Source organism: Tinamus guttatus, unplaced genomic scaffold, assembly GCF_059628265.1.
Source record: "Tinamus guttatus ecotype Peru unplaced genomic scaffold, ASM5962826v1 Tinamus_guttatus_pri_ptg000242l, whole genome shotgun sequence".
Taxonomy (NCBI): domain Eukaryota; kingdom Metazoa; phylum Chordata; class Aves; order Tinamiformes; family Tinamidae; genus Tinamus; species Tinamus guttatus.
Window position 1 is genome coordinate 6,032,573 of NW_028288776.1, and position 26,286 is coordinate 6,058,858.

The 26,286-nt window shown below is 46.2% G+C and overlaps 1 protein-coding gene across 2 annotated transcripts in view; it reads left to right on the forward strand.

The window, feature by feature from the left end:
- ST3GAL3 (ST3 beta-galactoside alpha-2,3-sialyltransferase 3) overlaps positions 1-26,286 on the forward strand; it is a 169,087-nt gene that overhangs the window by 134,920 nt on the left and 7,881 nt on the right. For both annotated transcript variants that reach the window (XM_088526104.1, XM_088526105.1), the window contains 2 exons: positions 7,640-7,786; positions 15,876-16,022. In XM_088526104.1, coding sequence (XP_088382230.1) covers positions 7,640-7,786; positions 15,876-16,022 — 294 coding nt within the window. The remainder of the gene's footprint in view (positions 1-7,639; positions 7,787-15,875; positions 16,023-26,286) is intronic.

The following is a 26,286-nucleotide window of genomic DNA, read 5'->3' on the forward strand; positions in this document are numbered from 1 at the left end:
TCCTCTCAAGGAAGTGGTTTAGCCTTTAACTTACTAACGTGATGCTGAGCAAGTTAGAAGAGAATTTCCTGAGGGCTGGTTTAATTCTCAGGAGGCAGCTTGAGCAGGAGAGCCGGGTGCTGAGCAAAGTCAGCGGGCTCGTGCTGCGGGCTCACCACTTCTGCTGGAAATCCAGGACGTGGGCACCTGGCGTAGAGCGTCGGAAAGCCAAAAACACTGTGGGCGTTCGTCCCGCTTGGCGTTCCCACCTGTGAAGGGGTGTAATACATGCTGCCAAATATTGCAGAGATTCTGTAAAACATTTAGATATATGGTAGCACAAGAAAAATCTGGTGAAAAAATCAGAAATACAAACAATACAACAAAAGTTTTAAAGTTCCGAACTAAAATTATAGGCCATCCTACTTCCAGTTCTTACTAGCTTGTGGTTTCAGCCTTTCAGCCATAGGATGGTTTAATATAGGCTGAGCGTGACCATAGCGTCCTAAGCTATGTGATAACATTAATAGTGAATCAAAAGAACTTGTTCCTTATGGACATAAAATGTCCCATAAATAATGGTGTGATAATATAGAGCCTGTTCTCCTTTGAGATTTTTCTGAAACTACTTTAGGCTGTTGGTTTTTTTTTTCATTGAAATATTAGTATTCACAGACAAGAAAAATCACAACGCAAACATAAATTATCTGAAATCTAAATCTATCTAAATCCTTCTGTGCTTTCACTAAAAATATCCTCCTCGCCTAAAACGTTTCAAAAGAGGGATATTTCTTCAAATTTTGGCTTGAAATCCATCTTACGTTTTGAACAAGGAGTATGTAGTACAGTCTATCTATCACTCTGTTTGCACATAGTACCCATATATCTTCTAACACGGCGTATATGAAGTGTTGTTTATGTTCTGACTTGTGAAACACAGTATTCATCAGAATAATCTTTAGTGGTTTTTTTTTTTTCAGCTATTAATGATGAGTTGTTTTCTTCACAGGACAGTCTCTTTTTCAATAACCTCTTATTATTTTACCACTTGTGAACCATATTTTGCTCTCAGTTACACTGATAAAACTGTAGAAATGTATTAAAAGCAAAGGAAATTCTTTGGATTTGCAAAATAGTATTAAAGTTAATTTGTTCTCCCTGAATCTTTAGAGCTTGTCCTCATGCTGCCTAGCGCTGTGAAGTGGGAGGGAATGGTTGTTAATTGGATCAACAGCATAGGAGCTCCATATCTGTGTTCGTTTAGTTTAGCCACAGCACTTTCAGTTATATAGATTAAGCAAAACTTGAAATGCAATAGAGTTATTTTTATATACTTTTTCATTTATATGTAATGCATGCTTGCATATAAATAGGGCAGAAGCTTCTTACCAACAGCTGTAGTTACGAATGCGTTGCTGAATGTATTGTAGGAAACCAAACTGGTGCATAATGTACGTGCACTAACCTCCCTTCACAGCTGGCCTTTGGTCCATAGGGGACTTGCTGCCTTTTGAGGCCGTGTCTCTGGACAGGGCACCTTGCAGTTTGTTATGTTGCTGGGACACCTTATCACTCAGGTGTAAAATCTAAACTTTAAAGCCTTCAACTACTATTTGGGATTAATAGTTTGCCTCCTCTTGTGGTTTTCTTGCAGGGATTTTAGCTTGCTTATTGACCCTATCAAGTCTGGTCTCCAGCCAGCGTAAATAGGTAGCATAAACTCCACTTTGCTGCTGATAAAACCTGGCCAGCAGAATTAGCTTTTCTCCTCCTTTGTTCTGAAAGGTTCTGGTAGCACCAGTTATTAAGAGCTGCTTTTGTCTCCATCCTGCTTCCTTATTGTTGTTAGTGAAAGAAGATGTATTTGGACTTCATACTGAATAAAAGCTTAATTTGTGGGGTTTACAGCCTACCAGGAGTTCTCTTGCCCAGTATTGACAGCTGGCAATTCTGTGAGATTATTGAGAAATGGGGATTACTGTCAGAGGAATGACTGGGAATTTACAGCCAGTTGATTTTGGGCTTCGTCACTGGGAGGGGTTTTGAGAGGAGATATGAACATGATAAAGTATTAGAACATGTCATGTTGTTAGACGTTCCAAGAGCTGCGTCTGTGTTGGCAGATAATCAAAGAGAAGATGAGGGGAAGGGTTTGAGCCCGGAGTGCAAGTTCGTGCCTAAGGCAGAGAAAGAGCTTTTTGGTGTGGCAGATAAGGGTACAACGCAGTGCGGTTAGCAGCTGAGAATGGGGAAATTCAGAATTCCCTGAGCGCTGGCCACTGGAGCAGTGTGCAGAGGGTGGTGTCGAGTTCTCCATCGCTTTGAGAAAGCTGGATAAAGATATTTGAAGTGTGGCTAGTGGGTCTGGCAGTTGACCATGAGCCCCGATTGCAGGCTCTAAGCACGTCTGTTCGCACAATTGAAAATTGCACGTTACTTTGATAATCAGTGGAAATGATGCAAGTTCATTTATACTAACACTTCTAGGGAAGCATTTTCTAGCCCTCTGTGTCTACTTGACCGCTCAGAAATGCAATGTTGGCTGATAAGATGATAATTTTCTGGTGGAAACATGCCATTCAGTTCTAATGCAGTTATTCCTGAGCAGAAATCTTTCAAAAGCCTCTGCAGATGCATTACAGCAACTCTGCCATAGCCTGGGCCTGGGTGACGCTGAGGGTGACAAACCCAGACTAACCCGCTCCAGCAGAGGCAGGTGCTGGGCTCTCTGTGGGTCTCTCTGAGGCTCTGTGACGGGGCTGGCATGTTGTTCCCTGGCTTTTTCTTCCCCTCATGCTCTTCCTTCCTCTCCATTTTGGGTGTTACCAGCCAGCTACAGGCTAAGTGCCTGGTGTAGTTAGTCTGAGACCCACCACTTTCTCTTCTATTAGCATGATGGATTTTTTGTTTGTTTTGTTACTGTTCCCAATCAGGGGTTGAAAGTTTCATTTACTCCAGATTCTCTCTCCAGGCTTTTCACCTTTTTGGTTGCTCTGCAGCAAAGTACTGCATGATAAGTCTTTATTTAACAGCGTGTTGCTCGTAGATGACTGCTGCAATCTCTCTGTCTCCTTCCCATCAGATTTAAAAGTCTTCCAGAGTAGTGCTGCTTGCACTCCTAAATCCAGGAGTATCCCAGAGATAGAGAAGAGGCAGCATCAGTCTTCAGGATGCTGCAGCGCTACTCCTCATTGTACACTGGTATTAGAAGTGTTGTTGTTCTGAGGGAATTGCTGCTGTCACCTCATACCATCCCTAGAGGTATGGTGCTTGCCTGCTGGGCTGAATTCACACATTTTATTTAGCACATGAACCTTCGTTACTTCTGCGAATTGACAAAAGTAGGGGTTAAAAGTGGCTTGTATTGCCCCTGCAGTTATTAGGCAAGGCCTACCATTTTCATATCCCTTCCTTACAACCTGTCCTCTCTGATGGGTCATGTGTTGAGGTCCTGGATTAGGGTCTCTGGGGAGGGCATTGCTGCATCTCTCTGCATTAAAGCTGTACAAGAGATTGGCTTGAAAGCCTCGGCCCGCTCAGATTTTTACTAGTTTTTGAATAGCCTCCTTTCAAGCCTTTAGTTATGTTGTTTCCAATTATACCATTTGGAAAGCGCTCCAAGATTGCTTAAAAACATTGTGGACCTTAGAGACTTGTTCTTCAATCATGCTTTCCTGTCTGCCTTCATCTCGGCATTGCTTGTTTCTTTATGCCTGCACTGTAAGCTCCTTGAGGCAGCCCTGGCACAGTGGCCACTGATCCGTGACGGAGGCTCCGGGCGCACAGCAATACCAACAAACAAGAGAAGTTGGGACTTAGCATGGGGAAACCTAATTACCATGGTTTCTGCTTTGATGCTAGGATGTGATGAGGTACTGCGGGAATATTGCCTGAGCGCTCTGCCGACTCGCTTTCCAACTTGTTATCGTTACGGCAATCAGGAAGGGAGACGTTGTGTCCGCAGAGGCCCGTCCTGCAGGACCGCGAGGAAGCGCAGAGCAGGTTAAGCCCCGACCTCGGAGCTTGCATGTGCTCCTGAATCTGGCAGGAGACGAGTGCCTCCCTCCCAGTGTCTGCCTGTCGGATGCGTGTTCGTCTCCTTTCAGCCTAAAAAGGGACAGCGTTCCTGATGGGAAGTAATTGCTTTGGATACTTTGCTGAACATCTGTGTCCAATCAGACCGAACATCTACATTAGGCATAATAGCAGCCCTCAGCCGAGCATCAGCAGTAGCAAGGAGCCTTGGAACGGGCTGCGCTTCCGAGTCGGCAGCTCCGAGGGGGTGATGTAGGAGAGCAAGCCTCCTGTGGCTCACAGTTGTGGTGAGGCTTTGCTTTGTAGCCTGCCAGTGACAAGCTGCAGAACAAAACCACAAGGCTCGAGATGTAGCTCGACACTCCCGGGTTTGCAGAGCCAAACCACAAGGCTGAGAATTCCAGTAATTATGAGCCAGGAAACCAGTTTTTAGTCCTTTGTCAATAAGGAGAATCCCGGGGCTTTGCCTACTGCGTAGTTAGAAATAGGAGAAACGCCTAATGAGACTCCAGATCTAAAACGTTTTGGGGGAAAAAATGTGAAAGGAAATATTACAAAGGGTCTCCCTCAAGCACCTGGGGAAAACAGAGCAGAAGAGTTACAGGGATGAACACCAAACAAGTAGGAATGAGACCAAAAAGAGAGTAACCAGAGCAACTGCAGAGCTGTGTGATATCTGAGAAAAGGGGCCAGGATGAATGACCAGAGAAAGAGCCCTGCTGAAAGGGCCCCAGCGGGTGGGCAGTGTTCCTGAACATGGACAGGATCTGTGCTTATTTGGTACTTGCATTGATCTAGTCGAGAGAAACATTCTTAGTGTTTCACACAACACTAGGCCAATAGACAACTGTGATAAATGTTATCACCTTTTTCTGAAAAGCTCAAATAATAGCAAAACATGAAAACCCTCCACTGTACATTTTCTTTTTTTTTTTTTTAATATAGCATGTGATGTAAAAGTCATGTCTACTTAAATCCAGTAACATATTTAGAATATCTCAGAGAGGTTATTCCAAAGAAAAGGCATTTTTGTCCACTTCAAGTAGCTTGCAAACCTTTATTTCAAATTGTTTGCAAAATGTAAGGATTGCCGTATTTAGAGTTTCCCATGAAATCTTAATTCAACTCTTTTAAATTTATTTTGGTTACAGGGTCACACACTATTTTTCCAGGGAGTGCCTGCTTAGACCCGTGATAAGATGGTTTCACAGAATGAGTAACTATTCAAGATTTCTGTTTATCATCTTCATTTCTGAGAGACCTGAAGCGTGCTTAATGCAAGTGGAATCTGTGATTTTTTTGATCTTCTTGCAACTGAAAGACCTCTGCTTTATATGTGCCTTTAGGAAATTCCAAAGGTTTAATATTCATCCAATTTTTAATGAATTTTCACAAGGAGGCAGAACTCAGCTGACATACCAAATCCCTCAAATCCATTGGTAAAATAGTTGTAAGATTTTATTAATGTTTGCAAAATTGCGGTCCTAATACTTTTTTTTTAATGGTAGGATTGCTTTTCTTCAAACTTAAACTCAGGGACTGGAAATGTGGTGTTATAATGGGAAGTGTTAGATCACTTTGACTTCAGGCATTCCTGCTAATTCAGCTATAATGAGAAAACAGTAAATGCCAATAGGGTTTTTTTCCATCTAGAGCTTGAGAGCCCTTTACCATTGTCAGGATGTGACACTGGTGGTGGTCAACAGAAGTGTATCACATATGGGCAATGTTGAGGTGGGATGTCATATCAAAATAGGATAGATGTGGCACAATGGGACTAAGTAAAATAGTAGACTTAATGCTAAAAACTGTGAGAGAACAGCTTTTAGGTTTCTTTCATTCCCAGTGTGTTTGTAGGAATGCTTTAAGACAACTAGGCAGTGGAAGGGATTAAGTTGTTAATAAGGTTGCAAAACCAGCAGAAATGTTCACGGAATAATTCTGCTTGGTATTTGGAACAAAACAGGAATGCGTGTTTTGATCATGAAAGGATGATGCAAGTATGTTCCATGATATTAATATGTTATGACTAAAATGTTTAATCTTTAAAAGAAGTAAATATTTATAAATCAACAGGCTTGGTAGTTTGCACCCAGGGGTTCTCAGAGAGGTATGAGAATGATCTCTCTCCTTGAACTTGTGCAAGGATCTGTCTCCTCTCCCCTGTGCTCCTTTGGAATATTTTGTAAAAGTTCTTTTAATAAGGGAAAATCTCAAAGGCTGGATAACTGCTAACACTGTGCAAATATTCAGAGGAGTAAGTGAGATGACCGAGGCAGATCTACTCTGACCAACCTGACTAGCTCTGAGCAGAAAAGTGCAAAAGCCAACTGGGGACTCAGTATGGCGGTAAAAGACAGGTGCCTGAGTGCCAATGACCATGGCTTTGAGAAAAGAGAGACCAAAATAGGGGTCTCATTCTTTAGAATTTAAAATTCAGTGCCAAAGGGTAGCCATGTGCCGCCTCTGTGTGGAAGCCTTGGTAAGGACGTGTTGTGGGATCTCGGAGCAGCCACAAGCAGTGTCGCTGGTCAAGTGCGGAAGGAACAGGCTGCGGCAGAGTTCACGTTGGCAATCACAGTGGTGATCTCTACAGGGTTCGGGAGGTCTCCTGGAGGTTTTTGAGGGATTATCAGCATTTTCAGAAGTGATGTGGAAGCAACTATGAAGTTGCTGTTAAACTGCAAGTGGCCTAAAGCTGGTGTAGAAAATGGCAATGTGAGATATTCTAAGCACATGCTTTTTATGCAGTTTAATGTCCATGTCCGTTGTGTGTCATGGAGATGGCTCAATGCTGTGAGGAGGAGGTATTGAATCAGATTACCCCGCCAAGGCTGTTAGCAGATTAAAATTCTTGCTCTCCTCCCTTACTCCGAATATCTACCCAAACAGAAGTGAAACAGTGCAGTGTTACTGTTCAGCAAGTCCTGTGACAAGGATGAACCAGATATTTTGCGAGCATCATGCTATGCCCGTGACACTGTCTGGACCAGCAAGAACAGTGACAGGAAGTAATGGGGTGGAGAAACTTGAACCCCTCTTCAGGCAGGGCTGTGTAGCAGGGTTATATTCAAAGGCAATGCCCTCTCATGTGCATAAGTTGAATTAAAAAACAATTTGGAGGGAAAACATGGACATACTTGGTTGTTTTTCTCTTGTACTGTGAACATGCATGGCTCTTTACAGGGGACCTTTCATAAGCTTACATTTTATTTCGCATAAAGCCTAACAGAAGATAATCTAGGCTAAAGAAGCATGTAACCTACATACAAAGTAGAGGTGGATGGCCCTATTTAGCTCTTTGAATGTTCTCAGGAGTGTTTGCTGCCAAGGATATGTCTCCTTGCAGGTGAGAGTGATCTCAGCGTATGCTGGAATGCTTAAACCATTAATCAGACTAGCTGAAGTATCAATAAGACTGAAAGCAAAGTCCCTGGTGGGGAGGTTGTTCATGCTGAAGCCCCAGACCCTCTTTTTTTATGGCACTTGTCATCCAGACTGTCTTGAGTGTATCTGCACATGCTGCCATTAGATTAATGCCAATCTTTTGTATGCAATTGTGCTCATTATTTTATCTTTCCTTTCTATTTTTTTCTCTTTTATTTTTTCTCCTTTTTGTTTCCAGAGTGCCTCTGATGGCTTTTGGAAGTCAGTTGCAACCCGTGTCCCAAGGGAACCTCATGAGATACGTATCCTGAATCCCTACTTCATCCAAGAGGCAGCTTTCAGCTTCATTGGACTGCCTTTCAACAACGGCCTGATGGGCAGAGGGGTAGGTATATAGGTATGAAGAGGAGTAAGCAACAGCAAGGCAAATGACAGAAGTAGCAGCATAGTAGACTTCTGTTTTTACTTTTTCTTCTGGCCTCCACTTGTCTTCCAGAAAATCAAGACTGTCCCAGTGAAGGGCACAAATAATGAGCAGTTGCCTTTATTTTTTCTATATATTTTTAAATAATACATTATTTTAATACACAAGATATTAGTTAAGCTGAGAGAAGAGAGAATCCGGAAATGAAAATGCTGTGAACTGAAGTTTATGAGGTTTTGATAGGTTGTTTAACACACATCAGATTGGGAAATGAAGGCAATTTAATTGAAAACTGATGGTTCACTTCATGAAACTCCATTCAGACATTAAAAAAGTCATTTATGGAGCTCTAAGAAAAGCAGTCTTTGCCCATGACCCCTGTCAGAGTGTGTAATTTTTTTTTCCTTTAAATGGGGCAGCAAGAGTTCTGCAGGTGTAGGTGGGCTGGAGTGTTAGTATAACCCATGTTGTCTGTGCAAGAACAGTCTAATATATAGTGATTCTTAAAAGCAGGGAGAGAGAGTGCACTATGGTACAATTTTTACAGCAAATGTCAGCTACGTGGAGCTGCTGGCACTTCACACTCTTGTGAACCCTGCATCAGTGCAAACGCTTCAGTGGGAGCTGCTTCTGCTGGTGCAAAGAGGGGGGAACAGTGCGAGGCAGATCCTGGTGACAGGTTCGTGGATGGGGACACACTGTGGCCCCCACGCTGAAGGGCACCGCAGGGCTGCGCACGCGAGGATCAAGGCTGGAGGTGCCTTAATAAAGGCCAACACAAAATCCTCATAAAGGGCAGTAATATTCCATTTCTCTTTGGTTTTGATGCCTAAATAAACTTGAGGGCTCCTTTTGCATGCCACATATGGTAACAATGTGCTGCCAATTAACTTTGTAATTTGGGGGCTTTTTCAGCAAAGTTGAGGAGAGCTAGTAAAACAGTTCAGGGCTGATCCCAAAGCTCTTCTCCCAGATTCCAATAAATGGTGAATGTAGTAACATCCTCCGCTTTGATAATATAATTTGGGCCAGATGGTTCTGGAGGATAGCAAAGGGGCACAACACAGACATGCGTTTAGTTTGCACATGTGGCATTGGTAGCCAGAAGCTGCTTTAGAGCAGCAGGGGCTTGACTGGAGCATGTACTTATCTCATCGAGGAGCAAAACTGGACACCCACAATGAACAGTGACTTCCCTCTGGGACCAATAAAGTTTTGGGGAGCCGTGTCAACCATTTACTGAAGTCTTAGAGAAAAGAGAGAGCTCCACTCTTCTGGGGGGACAAGCCAATGATAAAGAAAAGCTTTAGTTTAAGATGCTAGCAGTGTCTGGGGAAAATTAAAGAAATATCTGTGCCTCGAGCTAGTTTAGCACCAGAGAAATGAGCTGTTAAGGATCTTGTCTTTGATTAAAGAATTCTCTCAGAGAGGGGCACAGACTTGGCTGCCTCGCTAGATGATGATATAAATATATGTGGTTTACATGTTGGTGGTAGTTCTGTGTGTAAGTCTGGGCTTGAAACCAAGCAGCAGTGGTATTGCAGCTGGTAGTCCAGCAGGCTGAGGTGGCTGGCAGGACGGTTCAGATGATGCACGCAAGTTCTCCGGGCTCTAAGGCCCCAGTCCAGACTGGTGTTTGTGGCTGTCTCCCTACTGCTCCAGTGCATCCATAGAACTATTTACGTGTCGTTTCTTCTGAAATTAAACTCTGTTGCCTGGAATTGTAACCCTTTACTTTGTTCATCCTTTGGAACTGAATCTGCAGACCCCTTATTAGGGAGATAAAGCATCCCTCTCTGATCGGCCTCAGCACAAACTTGGCAAAGGAGGAGCCACATGCAGGAGGGTTATCAGCCTGTGTCAGGCACCCCGCCATGGATTAACACCTCTCCAGAGCGCTGACAGCTGCCCGTACTCAGAGATTAACCTCTGGTGCTGGAGACTTAGCACTTCATACCCCAGGGCTTCTCTTCTCTGTGGGCAGACAGCCTTTCTGGAGATGCCAGTGATGACCCTTTGCTTGTTAGGCAGCTTTGCAGCTCCTCTGGTAGGTCACAGTGACCCTTTCTCTCTCATTACTACAAGTTTTGCTTCCTGGGCTGTTCTTGCTGCATTGTCACTGTGTAAGGGTGTACCTTGGGACTTCTAGGATCTGTATGGCAAAGCAGAAGAGCGGTGGGAATGGCAGGAGCAGAGCATGCCTCCTTTCTTTGCGCTCTGGCAGCACCCTCCAAGGCACGTGGAGGGACAGGCCAAGGGGCACTGCAGCTGCACAGTTAGTTAAGCATAGAGACTTAGCTGAACTGCGAGCTGCGGGCTCACAGGACAGCAGGTCTGCTCATGGGCCAGGCTGCTAAACCCGTTAGCGCTGTGCAGGCTGGTCAGCCCACGGCTTGCTGAGGGATGGGCACTCGGACCAGGCATTACAGGGCAGCAGGCAAATGCGTAGCCCAGCACTTCTCAATAACTGCCCAGCCGCCTGCGTGTGATAAGTGTAAGATAACAATCTTCATCTGATAACAATCAACAAGGGAGTTACCTCTTAGTGAAAGAGGAGGCCACGAACACCCTCTTAGCATGGGTTACCACAGAACAGCTCACACATAGTGGTCATGCCCTTGCTTGCCCTCTGCTAAACGCTGTCTGTATGGCACGTGGATCTGTTCTGTGGCAAACGGTGGATCTGAACTTGCGCATCAGATTAGATGTGGTCAAAGATATTTGACTTGGACTAAGTTAGGTAGGAGTTTGGCAGTTAAACTGCAAAACCCAAACCTGCTGGGCAGCACATCACGTCTCCAGCAGCCAGCCCCTAGCCCTTCCCCTTCGCTCTACTTAGATTCTGCCGGTTCTGAAAGTATCTTCTAATTACAGAAAGGAACAGCTAGGGAGGAGAAGGAAAGGAGTTGGAGATGAAACTAATAATAATAAAGTGGCAGTTTTTCTGGGGTATACAATATTTTAAGCTTTCCTTTAGATAAATGAATGCAGCTAAATTAAGGTGGTAAGTAAACCAATTTGAAAATACAGTTGCATGACTGCTTTTCAGTAAGTTATTCTTTTGCAACATTTACTCTTTCATTTAAAAAGGTAATAACTGGAATGGCCTAAACAATTCAATATATCTTACCCTAAGTAAAATCCTGTAAATAACTGGAATTCATTTAACATGTTAAGGGAGTCAAATATTGCTAAAAACAGATTTACAGCAGTCATTTCCTTCCAGTCCATAAGGCAGTGACACAGGAATGACCCAGGCATGGAATGAAAAGCAGCAAGAGATTTTCACATGCAACAAGCAAAGCTCAATTATGGCCTTCCTGGCTCTCCAGAGCAGGCCCATAAGGTGATGACCCAACTCCTTTAAGTCCAAGGGCAGGATTGTGTTCACTTTGCCAAACATCGTCTTTTTTTCTGCAAGTAGAAGGCCGTCTTAAAGCCTCTTCAGGGGGTCTACTCCAAGCTGAAACCTTAATTCTTTGAGGGAGAGACTTTCAACTTCCCTCTTGTTGTGGAAAACGGTGGAGGAGTCAAGTGAACCTATGTCTGCCTGTGTTGCTAAAGGCACTTCTGGTCCCCTGCCCTGCTGGCACAGACTGGCTGTGTTTGCATGGTACTTTCTAATGGCAGTGCCTGTACTTTTTAATGCCATTATAACTGGCATTAAAACTCTTGCTTCCCATCTTTCCCCATTCATTCCAGCGGATGCTATGCAGTCTAGCAGGGGGAGCGCCTTGCCCCACCTGGCTTCATGTGGGTGCTAGGAAGGCTCTTGTCTGCTGGGAGATGGCTGTGCCCTCCTTGTTCCTGTTGTCTGTCCTGTCTGTGATCACGAAACGGCCGCCCCTTCAGTATGGTACGTTCCCTCCCAGCATTCCAGCTTGGTTTGTGAAATGTGGTTGTCACCAGAGCTGGTTTCTTGCCTTGTCCCCAGTGGAGAGATGACAAATCCTTGTGAGGCCTTAGGCAATTTGGGGAGCAATAGTGGGCTGGGGAGGATGTCCAGGGGCCAGCTTGGGAGCAGGAGCCAGCCCAGCCAGCCTGGGAGCGGAGGCTCTCATTGCTCCACCAAAAACCAAGGTCTAGCTCAGACCTTACGGGCTGTGATCCACAAGGTCCCTGAGGCCGTGTTCACACCCAGGAGCCTGGCACGGCGCCGTGCCGCAAGGGCACGTAAGCCAAATGTGTAAGCACTAACAGATTTCCAGGCATGCCTCCTGGTTGCTGCCAAGCCATGTGGTTGAAAGCGGCACTGCTTGGAAGGCCAGAAAGATCTAGGCACATAGTGTGCCATGAAGAGAAGACAAGATTTAAGATGTTCTGAATCCAGATTATTCTTGAGGGACAATGCCAGGATTTTTTTCCTTAATAATGGCTTAGAATAACAAGAGGGCTGCTCTGTAGCTTGAGACTTCTTGGTTTTTATAACACAATGGTCCACAAAAACGAGCGGGCTGCTCCGTTGTTTGAGAGCTTTATTTCTACAATGCGATGCAAGAGGTGTGGTGGTTGCTGTGGTATGTCTTTGGGGCACGGCACAGGGTGTGTGTGCTGAGATAGCACTGACGCACCGTGCAGGGCACAGCAAGCCAGGGTTGGCACAGCCTTGTCCACGATCCCCAACTTCTTCTGGAGTGACCTGTCCCCCATCTGTCACTAAGGTTTAGCTGGTTCATTAGGTCCAGATCAGAGGTTAGCAGCAACTCAAAGCATGTGGGCAGTCAGCAGAGTTTGGAAACTCTTTATTTAGCTGTGTAAATGCAGCCAGAGAATAGCTGCAACTGCTCAGTCTGTCAGGTACATGAGAGAAGAGGAAGAGAAGAGGAAGAGGAGGAGCCCTTTCTCTTGGAGTTGAGGAAGGCTGCTCAGTTGGGTTTTCTGCAGCACAGCCTGGGCTGTGTCCCCAGATCTTATGGAGCCTTAAGTTTATTGTGCCGTCTGCATGTAAGGCAGTGCTTCATTTTCAACAGGGGGAAGGAGTAGCAGAAACCAAGGAGGTTGTCACAGGAAGGAAGCAGTTCATATAATTTAAACCAAATCAGGATCAAAGGAACCTATTAACTTGTTAACGATCTGTGATTGACTGAGTGAACAGTACACTCGGGATCAATATCAGTTATATGGTGATAAACCACAAAAGCAAACACTTAATGTTAATAAACACCTACAAATATCTGTCTAAGTGAATGCTGAAGTTTTGCTCACGTGCACAGCTGCAGGTTCACGCTACCCCGTCACGGGCAGCGTGGGTTGCGAGTGTTATCCCCTCTCGTGGGGGCACGGGCGCCCTACATAAGCCCCCCTCCCGTGGGAAATGCGGTACTCGAGCTTTCTGCGTGCACCCGCACTGCTCCCTGCAATCTGCAAATGCACCTGCAAAGGAGAAGAGCCTGGGCGAGTTCGGATGTGTACACCCATGCTCTGGGTGGACACCGGCTGCTCGCGGTGCCTGGTGCGGAGGATGCTCTTGTCGGCCGAGGCCGTCGTGCCAGCGGGGTGACATGCCAGTGCCAGTCCAGCTCCTGGCTGCTGCTCTTTCCACTCCGGTGTCTCTCCGCGCTCTTACAAGTTTTTGTGCTGCTTTTATACTTCTTTTCAAATGGACTCCTTTCTTATCAAAAGGCTCTTTGTAATTCCCCTGTTACCCTTTAACGTATGTGATGCTTGCTGCCTTCTTTAATGTGATCCGCTGGGAGCAAATGCCCACTTTGTGTCTTTGCTGCACATGCACCTGCATTTACACAGTTCACACTCACATTCTTCTGTTAGTGGGTGTTGTTCTTTGGGCTATTTGCTTAGGCTGGGCTATGCAAGCACCGCGAGCGTCCCCGTGCTACCCTAAGAGTGACGGAGTTCAGCGAATGGCCCAGAGGATAGTTCTGCAGTTATTTTCTTGGTGATCCTCTGTAGCCTACAGGGCTCTGACTTCAGCTGCAGGACATGAGGCTACGTCTCAGCAGTGAATGGGTGGATGGTTGCAGATCCCTCTGTCCAAGGGGAACACATGCAGAGCTAGCTTGTAGCTACCATGATATTAGAGGGCAGTAGCACAGAGAAAGCGTAATTTAGTTAAAAGTAGCAATCATCAGTCTTTTCATGTGATTTCAGGGCAACACAAAATTGCTTTGCCAACGACGCCGTGTGAATTTTGCATAGCATTAGGGCCAAAGCCGGATATGTCTATTACAGAGCAAGAGTCGGGAAGTCCTTGGGGTTTTAATTAAATTAAAGAGAAGAGCCAGCAATATGGGGATACTGGAATGTCAGAAACTACTGAAGAACTACCGAAGAACAGAAGCAGACTAGAAAGCTATCTCCCATTTTTGCCCCCAAACCATTTGGTATTTTATATGTAAATTCTGTATAAAAGTTCCAATGTTAGATATTTGATGACCAAAAGAAAGTCCGCTTTTGATTTTCATAATGTAACTCCCTGAACAGAAATAAGAATATGCTTGAGAGAAAGTTGTGTTAGTTTGGCAGTTCTCCCGTAAGGTTGGGTAGTATGATTAATTCTCTGTGGTTTGTAAAACTCACATTAGAAAGTTAGCTCTTAAACGTTAACTTGGCCAGTGAAATTCCCTGCAGGCAAAGACCCTGCGTCTCCCTTGAGCTGTACCGTGGGAATGGGCCGAGCGTAAGTGTGGGTGGCATAACGCCGTCATCGTCCTGATGGAGGACACGTTCTCACAAACGCAACCGTTTCCTTGCTGTGTTTTGGACACTGTAACTACAGCTCAGCGAAGGGAAAGGGTTTTGTGGCAAGTCCATGCATCAACTGGTGCAATTCCAGTGACATCAGAATGTCTCCTCACATGCAAAACATAAAGCCGAGAATATCTGAATTCGAATTGCTGTGCCTGGGAGGCCAGCATGTTCTCACACATTTTGAAATTTTCTGGAATTTTCTTACCCTTACCTAGTAAAATTTTCCCCAGTTTTTTTAGACCCCACCCTTGAGATCTTATGGCTACCAGTAAGCAGGATAAAAACAATTTTTTTGAGGAAAAGTGGTCATTGTCTATGGAAAAGAAGCAGCCAGAATAAAATGACTGTGTTTTTTCTTTCTGGCATCTGGAATGGGCGTAGAAGGATTTAGTAAGATCTTTTCATTTTAGATGTGCACTGTTGCAATTGTACTGAATTTTTTTTAGATTTAGTGTGTCATTTGTTTAGACATAGTAGTTTTTGTATTTTTGCACTTTTTTTCTCCAGCTTAGCATAGCTTCGTTGCAGTGCAGTGCACACACTCTCTCCATAGCCCTTAAGTTGTGATTCCAGCTCTGCTCATCTCGACTAGATACGGGTGGAGTTCTTTGCCTGGAAAATGCTGGTCTTGGGGCATGGTCAGGCAATTAGAAGGGAGCAAGTCAGCGTACTGCCAAAAGTCAGTTCCCTCAAATAGGAGGCAGAAGCTCGAAACACTCCCAATCTGTTATAAACATCAGGTGAAATGGCACAGCATTACTCACTGGTTCAGGGTAACCCATTTTTCGTGCAAGATGGTTTCTGCATCTCAGCTGAGAGTCTCTTGCTCTTGCACATCCTTTGAATCCGTGATGCTTTTGATGTGTTGGTGCGGGGTAATCCAGAAATGAAGATAAGACACCTGAGTGGATTTCTTAGCCTCTCGCTAGCCCCTGCAGCGAAGGGACCTCTTTGGATTCATCTGGTTAACAGGGAGATAGGAGTGTCTGTGAGCAAGGGTTTTTTGCTGGAAACACTCATCCAGCAGTGATGCCCTGAACCTGCAAGGGCAGTTACAGCTGTACAACATCACTGCCACAGAGCCTTGGTCGAAGCCAGATGAAATAGGAAGGATGAAGCTGGTCTTGGAGCAAGTGGCAGGTCAGGAGAGGGGAGAGGATAACCTGGTTGTCCATGCTCAGACTGCAGCTGGGCAGCTGATGTGTCAATATAGCAAAATACCCTATGCTTCAATTTCACCTTATCAGTGGTAGTGTCCTTGTGAGCAGAGAAAATGCAACTTTTGGTTGGTTGTAGAAATGATTACCCGCTAAAGACTTACATTCTTGCTTTCTTTCCTCAGAACATCCCCACCTTGGGAAGTGTAGCAATAACCATGGCTCTCCACAACTGTGATGAGGTGGCAGTAGCGGGATTTGGCTATGACATGAGCTCACCAAACGCACCACTGCACTACTATGAGAACATCAAGATGTTGGCCATCAAAGAGGTAAGCAGCTTCTGCCAAGCACATCTGCGCACACATCTGCCGACTACCTTGTCTCTGAAGCCTGAGAGGGGCAATGACAGCAACTTGCAGCTTTTCTGTAGGGGTCAAAATGCAACTCCAGCCCTGGAAGCTGGATTTACCCTTAAAATTATAGATATTCTGCTAAATGCAAGGTGTTAAAAATGGATATTTCTGCTAGGAAGAGTTCTCTTGAATATTATCTATAATGTAATTCCTTCTTCTGCAAGGGGTGGGGAAAAGTTTTGCATAAGTGTTTTCTGGAGTAGGGTGAAAGGAAACAGTTCTGCCCTAGGGTTGAAAAGATGTGACCTCTTTTAGCTCTTTGATCCATTTTCTTACTCTAATCCACACACTTCTTTTGCCAGATGATCCACTACTTAGCCCCTGTGAAATGTGGAGGAGGTGAGATTAGCCCGTGCTTGTTAGCTCTCAGCTGACTATGAAGCAGCAGCAGTTAACTAGTATAAACATATCCTTACAGCTCTGCTGAGATTGATCTTTAATGCTAGATTTACCTTAGAAACATTAGCTGGTACCATCATAGTGACATGCATAGGATTTTTAGAGGAAATAAAAGCTCTTGTGAAGTATAATGCAGCAGTGTAAACATATCCTTCCTCTGTGCCAAACTTTGACACTGGTCTCAGCTGATTCTATAGTAGGAAGTTTTCCTGATTTTTTGGTTCAACTCAATCAAAGAGGTGGCCCGAGTCTTTCTAGAAATGCTTCAACTAGCTCCTAGGTAAGGGAACCTTTTCTGTCTTTATGTTGTGAAAAGAGGAGCAGTCCAAAAGGGAGTCGTGCTGAGGGAGACAGTGCTTGTTCTGTTCTTCATGGACTGCAGCTCTCGCCTGGCACTTACTAGTTGTTCGCTTTAAGCTTCCTTGAGGTTATTCACATCAAACACAAGTACATCCTCATTCATCCAGGCCAGGAGGGAAGTTGCAAAGTTGTATTTTTCCAATCAGATTGTATGTACCTGAAGACATGCAGACTGCAGGCTGCATGACCTTAAGCCAACTGAGAGGAATTAGAAATTAGTCATTAGTCGTTAGTCAGTTCAAGAAATTAGAAGAATGTTTGTAATTATCAGAGCTATGAGGTCCTGGAACAGCCTCTCAGCAGAAGCCACAAAACCAAACAAAGTTTGGGAAGAGTCTATGTGAGGAGGGCCCCAGAGATTTCAAGGGACTGGGCAGTGTGATCCTGGAGGTACCTTCTGGGCCTGTGGAGGTAGGAAAAAGTCTGCCTTTCTCAGTGGAATAACCACAGGTTTACTCTCTCCTTGCTGGAAAAGTACATACCCATTTACAGGATATAAGAGGAGACTGCCTGGTCCTCTGCTGCAGGGAGGGAATTAAAATGCCAAAGCCTCACCGCAGAGCCATGGATGCAGAAAAAAAAAAAAAAAAAAAAGAAAGCCACAACCTGGAGCATGTTGAAAAAAATGGGTGGTCCCTGGAACTCTTAGAGTTAGTCTTAGACCCACTCACCCTCCTGTGGAGAGGGAAAAAAAAAAAAGAAGAAGAAGAAGAAGAAAAACACCCTTTCCAAACAGGAATTCAGAGAAGAAAAAAGTCAGGAGGAAAGGAGGAACCACTGCAAGGGGCCTGCAATGGAGAGGACAAGGTCTGCCGCAAGCTGGCTTCTGATTTCTCTATCCCCTTCTCTGGCACCCTCTACTGTGTCTTAATTCCTGCCAGTATGATTTTTAAATGGATTCTGAGCCCTGTCAGATCTGAAAGCACTTAGTGCTCCTTTTTCAGGGCCTGGTACCCTATCCTTTGGCTCCTGAGAGCTAGCCAGTGGACACATCTTGCCAGTTCAGGCTGACTGGACCCTTGATTGTTACGGTCACCACCCAAAGTGAGATGCAGAAGCCAGTGGGAGTCAGGAGAGAAGCACCCTTGGACCTTGTATGTGGTCTCAGGGTAAACCTTTCATAGCAAAGGGTAGTAGATGTCCTACTTTGTGAGGGGTGAGTATTTAAAATTGAGCCAATAGAGTCTCCTGGAGGTAACAGAAGGTTTTAATTGGATATGTCTGTATTTAACACTGCAAGCCTATGCAAAAAGGGGACCTTTCTCATTTTGGATCTGTCCCATCTCCATCAATTTTTGAAAGGGCTGATTTTCAGTAACCAGAGTTAACTGGGCCAGTCGGTCAACTGGTGCCTCATTTAGCAGGCTGCTGCTGTCTGGAAGCTGTCAGTCATCATGTCCAGGATGCTCTGTGCAGAGGTGAGGCATCGTTGAAAGGTTCTGGTGAAGCCTCCCTAATTCAGATGTCAGCGGATTTGTTACTGCAGCCAGGGCTGTTGATGAGAGCTCTGTAGGCCAGTGGAGCTGGTTCTAGGAGGAAGGTTCCTGTTCCACTTGAAGGCTGGTTATCTGATATGTGTCTGCCCATCTAATGCTCACATCCTCACCCACAGGCTCGTCTTACATTTTGCTGCTCTGGTACAAGAAAAGCCATCTGTTCCCGAGTATCAATAATTAATGCTCCTTCTGCTTCTGCCCCTCCCAATATGACAAATTGTTTGCAGTATTGTGGAATGTGAAGAGAGGAGAAAGGATTGCATTTCTTCCTCTCGCATTTAATATTAATGGTAGCAGGTAATTGTTAGTCACCTGAGGGTGAAGTTGAAAGGTGAAGGGCATGATAGTTGGGTTACGTATTCTGCAGTTGCCCTTAAAGAACTAATAGATGGAGGTCTGCCCCACCCTGGCCTACAAGTGTCCAACACGCTCTGTGCAAAGAAAAGTCTGCATATGGTTTGCAGACCAGGAAGCTACCAGGGTTTTGCAGCTTGTGGCAAACTTTGCCTTTGGCACTAATGAAATGAGGTTTATCCAGAGCTGGGCTCTGCCAAGGCTATTGTTTGTTCCGTCTGTTCTGACACCCAAAGACCCAGAAGCAACCACAACATTTCCTTCCGTGTTACCTTTGAACCTCTGAGATTGTGCCCAGGCTTAGTTCTTTCTTGTCCTCCTCTGTGCTTCAGTCCCTAAAGGAGCCAGTAAAGCAGGTTGTGCATCAAAATTACACATACATCGTCTTCCTGTGCCTGGTCTGTAGGCCCCTGCAGGCTGGAGTACTGGTTCCAGGGTAGAAGGGGCAGAAGGTTGGCTTAGCAGTGTTAAAGCACCAAAGCAATTGCCATGGGAGGCATCTCTTCCACCTTAATGGAGGTCCCAGACAGAAGCCCTTGCAATTTGGCTAGGCTTCAGTGAGCCAAAACTTTCATTTCTGAAGTGAAAGCCATTTCCCCAGAGCATTCAGGTGTCCCAGAGGAGTCTGTGGGTGCTGAAGTACTGAAGCCAGCTGGATCATTTGGCATCGTTCACCATCTGCAGACTTTGGACATTTTCTCTAGCCTTCATTAGCGACCGCTCTGCTGATAAGTAAGCAATAGAACAGGGAAGTGCTAGGAGATGATCCATGTCTCTTCAGAGATCATGCATGATCCATGTCTCCTCAGCTCTGCTTGTGCTCAAGAACCAGATTTCTTTACGTTTGGGTACTTTTGTCTTACAAAGTTCAATAAATCCCCAAATGGAAAGTGTTAAATAAAGGTTAACTACTAGTAGGGATGGAGACTTCATGCATCTCAGAAGTGGACGTTTGGAGTCTGTGTTGGTCCAAAGGCCTAGGGCATCACTGCACTGGCAGCCAGGAGAGGAGAGCAGGTAGGATGCTGGGCACAGCCTGGCTGTCCCCCAAAATGCAGCCATTTCCCAAAGGGCTCTATTGGCCAACGAGTGGGCTCCTCCAATTCAGTTGGCTACAAAATCTTCGGTGTTTAAGCCTCAAGAGCAGCTGTAGGGAAATACTCCAGCTCCACCCTCAAACCACCGCTGTCTTTACAGAGGAAATGTAAACACCAGCAGCATGTTGGGTCCGGAGGTGCCACACGTGTGCGTGGCTCATGGGAGCCTCTCTGGGAACATCCATCAACCCCCTTCCGTTGTCTCGCGCATCCAGGGCGAACGGGCCTGCAGGCGAAAGTGTGTCATCTTGGCAAGGTGTGTCGCTGATTTACACTGGAGCCCTGCTTGACATCTCCCTGGACACCCCTGAAACCCTGTGACTCATCTCCGAGGAATTTGTACTGATTACATAAAAAAAGCCAGCAAAATGCGTTTGCTTGCTCACAGCTGGGCGGAGATGCCTCTCCCATGCCAAGACTGAGGTGATAAAATCTCTCTGTGGAAATGAATGTGATTTTTGCTCTCTGGGACTGGCTGTCGAATTTCCAAGAGGCCGCCTGAGTGTACACTTTTGCTTGGTCTTTGCTTTCCCCACAGAATTAAAAGCCCTCAAGGTCCAACACTGTGGTGTTGCTGCTGCCACAGGAGGCAGCTGCATCCTCAGCATCTTTTAGCATCTCAGGCTCCTAAGGGATACACAGATGTTTCCTGCCCTGGTGGAAAAGGCTCTGTGAGGAGGTGGATGCTCTGCAGCTCTCTCTGTGTTCCCAGTCGTGGGAGGTGTATGGTCTTTAGGCACTGATTTATTCCTCTGGGGCCCGCTCGGTAGCACTACAGCGTGTATCGACTCCCCTGCAAGAGCACTGCAGCTCGGGAGCACGCGGGGGAGCGCAGGAGTAAATCTTACCGGTCTCCTCGTGGGTGGCTTCCTCTCTGTCTGTGCGCAGGACAGTCCAAGTCTGGCGAAGTCACAACAGTGCGCTCCAGCCAGGAGATGTCCTGGCAGGCCTGGTAGACAGGAACCTTCTGCTCTCAAGCTTGCTTAGGATTGCTGGAAGCACACGGCGCCTCCAGGGCTGCAGGCGGTGAGTTGGGAGGTCAGTGCGTGCCGTGCAGAAGGGATCCTCGCTCACAGCCCCTGCCCAGCACCTTCCCCATCGTCCCTCTTGGTCCTGTGGCTGAGGACGTGTGCTCCTCAGGGCTGTGTGTGCTGTGTGAACCTGCTCTTGCTCTGCCACTGGGAGGCTGCTCCCAGCAGACCCCACGCCGTTGCAGCAATTCTCACGGGTTATTTTGCAACTCTTATCCTGTCTCCTTGCTTTAACTCTTTAAATGAAGAATGTCTAAGGGTATCATCTCCCTTCAGTTGGCATTTTCCTCATTTTCAACAACTTTGCAACAGCTTTCAGCTTTTGGCTGCTTCCATGAATGCTGTATGGAAAAAGAATGAGTTGTTGCCAAAGTGTCCACTCACTTGTTTCTGTTTTCCTGGTGGGGCGTACATCAGAGCTGAGTTCTGCTATAGTTAATTACATTTTTATTTCTTGCTCGGGTCCTATAGTGCTTCCTGCCCAAGTACTCCATATATGTGTATTTTCTAATAAAGTAGAGTAAATATTAGACCCTCTGGGGATATTGGGAAGGAAGCATAGAGATGGAGATGAGAAAAGGAGAAATATTTTTCTACAGAGTGAAGGCTTTTTTGGATAAAAAAGTGAATGAACCTGCTTGTAAGAGTTACAATAGAACTTCATTACTTTTGGCAAAACATGCAGTGATGATGTCAGGATGGGAACATGACAGTGTTTAAAATAGTAAAATCATATCCATGAGGAGTTAAAGAAACAGGGCAGAAGACTGTTAAATCATGGGAATGAAACACAGGACCAGCTCCCAGAATCCCAGGGTCCTTCCTGCTCGTGCTCTGCCCCGAGATCAGCAATGTGCTGCCTTGCCCTTCTCCTTGGTCCAAGGGTGAGCTCCAGCCCCCTGGTAGTTTCGTGCGGGAGCCAAGGCTCAGAGACCACACAGGAGCTGCGCCAAGGCTGTGTTCGCCGCCGCTGCCTGCGCATTGCTTCACGCACTGGCAATTGGTAAAAACGCGGGCGTGTGGGTAAAAGTCGCCCTTATCAATCCGGGTCCCATCTGTGACATTTGCGTCACGCGCTCTGCACCGGTTGCGCTGCAGATTGGCCTCCTTGTTATTGCGGAGGAAGATCAAGCGCCAGCGACGAAGCTGTCGGAGGTGTCAGCTCCTTTGATACAGCTGTGCCGGGACGCGAGCGGCTCGCGGCCTGACCCGAGGGGGAGGTGGCGGGGCTGCCTTTCATGGCTTCTTTCTGATCCTTGCCTCCACTTCCCCTGCAGGTCTTTGTGGGGTGCCCGAGGACACCATCCTGTAACACTTCTTATTCAGTGTGTGTACGGGCTGTCACAAGGGCTGGGGAGGTGGCCCGCAGCACAGTGACACACAGCTGTGTCTGTGTCTCTCCCCGCCAGCAGCTACCTCTCTGAATAATCCACAAACATGAAGTTTGGAGTCTCGACCCATAAAGACACAAACAATAGTGCTTTATCATCAACCGGACTCTCTCCATGAAGCCACCCTTTGCATTTCAAATTAACACAAGTTGCTTGGGAGGGGGCAACGAGGCTGCTTCAGGCCTCCAAGTACCTTAAAGTTGGCGGTAGCCAGCAAGAAGAACAAAACTCCTTTGAAAGCGGGACAGATGTCTTGCCTGGTGATTTATAGACGGAAAACACAGCTATTCGAGCCTGGCTGATGAATTACCGTTGGAGTACGAGGAATGGTGCAGCCTGAAATGGAGGTCAGCTTTGGAGGGGGAGGTTAGAGGCTGGGGCAGGGGCACCTCCGAAAGGGCAGTGCTTTTTCTTGGGGCCTGCGGTGATGACTGATGAGGTTTATACATTTTTGTCTTTGTTTAAAAGCCACCTGTCTGACAGCGCCTTGGCTAAACGACGGCCTCACATGCTGTTCCTGTGCACAAGGACTGTGTGTCTATAGCACAGAAGCCTAGAAAAGATTGATGGAGCAGCAGTGGTGGCTGGAGCACAGGTACCACATTGTTCAGGAGGGCAGAAGTATGGTAACAGTGCAGAGTACCAGTGTGCACTAATATGGCAAGGAAGGCAAAGAAATGAGAATTTGTAGTGTGGATAAAAACAGAGTAAGGGTTTAGTCAAAACATCCATAAAAGAAGACAGTAAAAGACCCCAACATTTAGTAGAGACCTCTGTAATGATGCTAGGTACTACCAGAAATGTGCCTTTACAGTTATACATCAGGAACTGATACTGCTGTGAAGGGAGCACCTTGTGCTCAGTAACTCTGAGACATAAGTGCAGACTCTCATCCCAAGCGCACACGGATCTCTGAATTTAGGCTTAGCCCTGGAGAACTGGCTATCAAACAGGACTGCAGTGGAGACTCAGGGACTCATTGTGGAGAGAATTTGGAATCTTTTTGTGTTGAAAGTGAAAAAAACTATCTGGAATTCTTGTCTTCAGCAAGGGGAGGGCTTGCAGGAAAAGGCTCCAGATACAATTTTTTAAATAACTGCTTCAAAGAGGTGTTTGAAGTAATAGAGTAGTGGGAGAAGGTGTCCGGCAGTGAGGAAACCTGCTGGTCAGAAAGGTCAGGGATGAAATGAAAACTGGCGTAAATCAAGCTGGATTAGATCTTGCATTGGAAAAATAAAACAGATAACAGTCCTACTGCCATGTAAATATTATGGAAGCAAGAGAAAAAATATCAGGGCAAAGGCAACATGAGAAGATGAAGGAAGTGGAAGGGATTAATGAATCTAGGAATCAATACACTGCCTCCATCGGGGTGATGTGGTGAACCTGAGGGAAAGAGTGGCTTATGGTGAGAAGTTGACAGAGACAGAAAATGACTGGGCCAGCAGTGAAAGGCAAAACTCATCTGAACTAAAGCACTAAGTGTGAGTCTGGAGGATCTGTCTTCCAAAACTGAGCAGTTGAGCCAATTAAACTGCAAATCCCAAGGAAAACATCTTTAATAAATCTATCAGGTTACATGTGGTTCCACGAGTTTAGATTATATTGGACATAATACCTTTTCCTCCTTTCTTTTGCGGGGGGATGGGAACAAAGCAAGGAAATTAATCCTATCAACTGCACGCCTCTTAATCTGATCTCAGAGATACTCTTTAAGGACTTAGAGCAAAGTTCAAAAGAAAGAATAATTAAAATCCAAAGGCAAATGCAACATAGATTTACCAGAGGCAGATTAGGAAAACTAGTATTTTTGATAAATAATAATTATGGGGATATAGGGAGTGTAGTAAATAGGTCTGTTTGGAGTTCAGTTAAGTATTTGATACTGTGCCATGTAAGAAATGATTAGGTAAGTTTGAGAAACTGCTTTGGTGCATACCTGTATGTGAGTACTCTCCGTGGAGGAGAAGACAAAGGGTGGTAGCACTTAATGGGAGGCTGGGAGTTCCCCCCGAGTCAGTCATGTTTAATATTTGCATTAATGATTTTTGGCATAGAAAGCAAGCAGCATGCAAGCGGAATTTGTGATGATACAGAACTAGGTGTGGTCAATACGAAGGAGGATCAAAATACCATACAGAAGACCCGGATTACTTTGAGAATAGAATAAACTAGATGGGATCAAACCGAATAGAATGAATGGAAGGTTGTGCAATTTGGGACAGTAGTAGGAGTTTTGGTTTCTAAGCGGGGAAAGCGTCATTTGGAAGTGTCAGCGGGGAACATTAAAAGATGAGAGCTCCCAGCTGTTTCAAACCTCGCAGCTTCCTCATCAGCCTGGCAAGTGTCCCTGAGGATGGGGACAGCGCGTGAGATGTGAAGGCTGCGGTGCTGCCCCTGTCCTGGCAGGAGAACTGCGGGACTGGGGGCGCAGAGCGCCCGCAGGGCAGGGTGCGCACAGCACTGGGGAAACTGCGGGTGCAGGGAGCCCTACGGTGCTGCATGCGCAGGGTCACCCTGCCCGGAGCAGACCAAGTGGATGGGCAGGGCAGAATCATGAAAATACACAGCTCCAAAAACAGGACAGCGAAGGCTAAAGATGAATTAGCACCAGTGGAGTCTGGAAACCAGACTGTGTCTAGGCAAGAGACGTGCCAATGAAGTGCCACCTATTGCTGCTCAGTTTCTGTTTAGGTTTCTGTGCCGGCTCTAGAGAGAAGTGTTGCTGTCTGGCAGGAATATGGAGGAATCGAAAAACCTTTGGCTTTACAGCTTGCTGTTTCTCCTGAACACATTCCTTATTGACTTCGCTCTCTCTAATTTAATCTGCCTGCATTTTATGAGATTGCAATATACTCAATAAGACTTAACTCATATATACTCAATATATTATACTCAATAAGACTTAAGAATTTGCCTGGGGCCAAAATAAAGGATATCACAGAAAGACTCCCAAGAATAGTTCAGGAGTCGGACTATTATCCTCTACTATTGATTCATGTGGGTGCTAATGATGCCATGGGGAAAATGAGGGACGTCAAGCAAGACTTCAGAGCCCTAGGGATGGCCATCAAAGGTACAGGTGCCCAGGTGGTGTTCTCCTCCATTCTGCCAACGAGGGGAATGGACTCAAGGAGGAGAAGGCGAATATGGCAGCTAAACAACTGGCTGCGCCGCTGGACCTGGCAACAGGGTTTCGGCTTCTACGACCATGGGTCTCTGTTTGATGACCAAGAGCTAGTGGGGAACGATGGTACTCATCTTAGCAAGAGGGGCACACGTCTCTTTGCAAAAAGGCTGGCCAACCTGGTTAGGAGGGCTTTAAACTAGGCAAGAAGGGGGAAGGGGAGTGGCACACTGACGCGGCAAGCGGTACCGCACAGCCCAGGTCAGATGGCGGCCAGCGGGAGTATGGTAGTGGGGAAGTGAGGATAGGAAATGATCACGGAGGGTCCTCTTTCACCCCTCCTGGGAAACCTGTGGCCTCTGTTGCTTCCCTGAAATGCCTGTATACCAATGCGCGAAGCATGGGGAATAAGCAGGATGAACTGGAGATCTGTGTGCGGTCCCAGCGTCATGATCTCATCGGAATCACAGAGACATGGTGGGATAGCTCGCACGACTGGAGCGCTGCCATGGAAGGCTATGTGCTCTTTAGGAAGGACAGGCTGGGAAGGCGAGGTGGTGGAGTTGCTCTTTATGTGAGAGAGCAACTGGAATGCATGGAGCTCAACCTGGGAGTCGAGGATGAGCGAGTTGAGAGCTTGTGGGTAAGGATTAGAGGGCAGGCTAATGTGGGAGACACTGTGGTGGGTGTCTGCTACCGGCCACCTGACCAGGACGAGGAGGTTGATGAGGCCTTCTATAGGCAGCTGGATGTTGCCTCACGGTCACAGGCCCTGGTTCTCATGGGGGACTTCAACTACCCCGACATCAACTGGGAGGACAACACAGCCAGGCATAAGCAGTCCTGGAGGTTCCTGCAGAGCGTCGACGATAACTTTTTGACGCAGGTTGTGGAGGAGCCGACGAGGAGAGGTGGGCTACTGGAC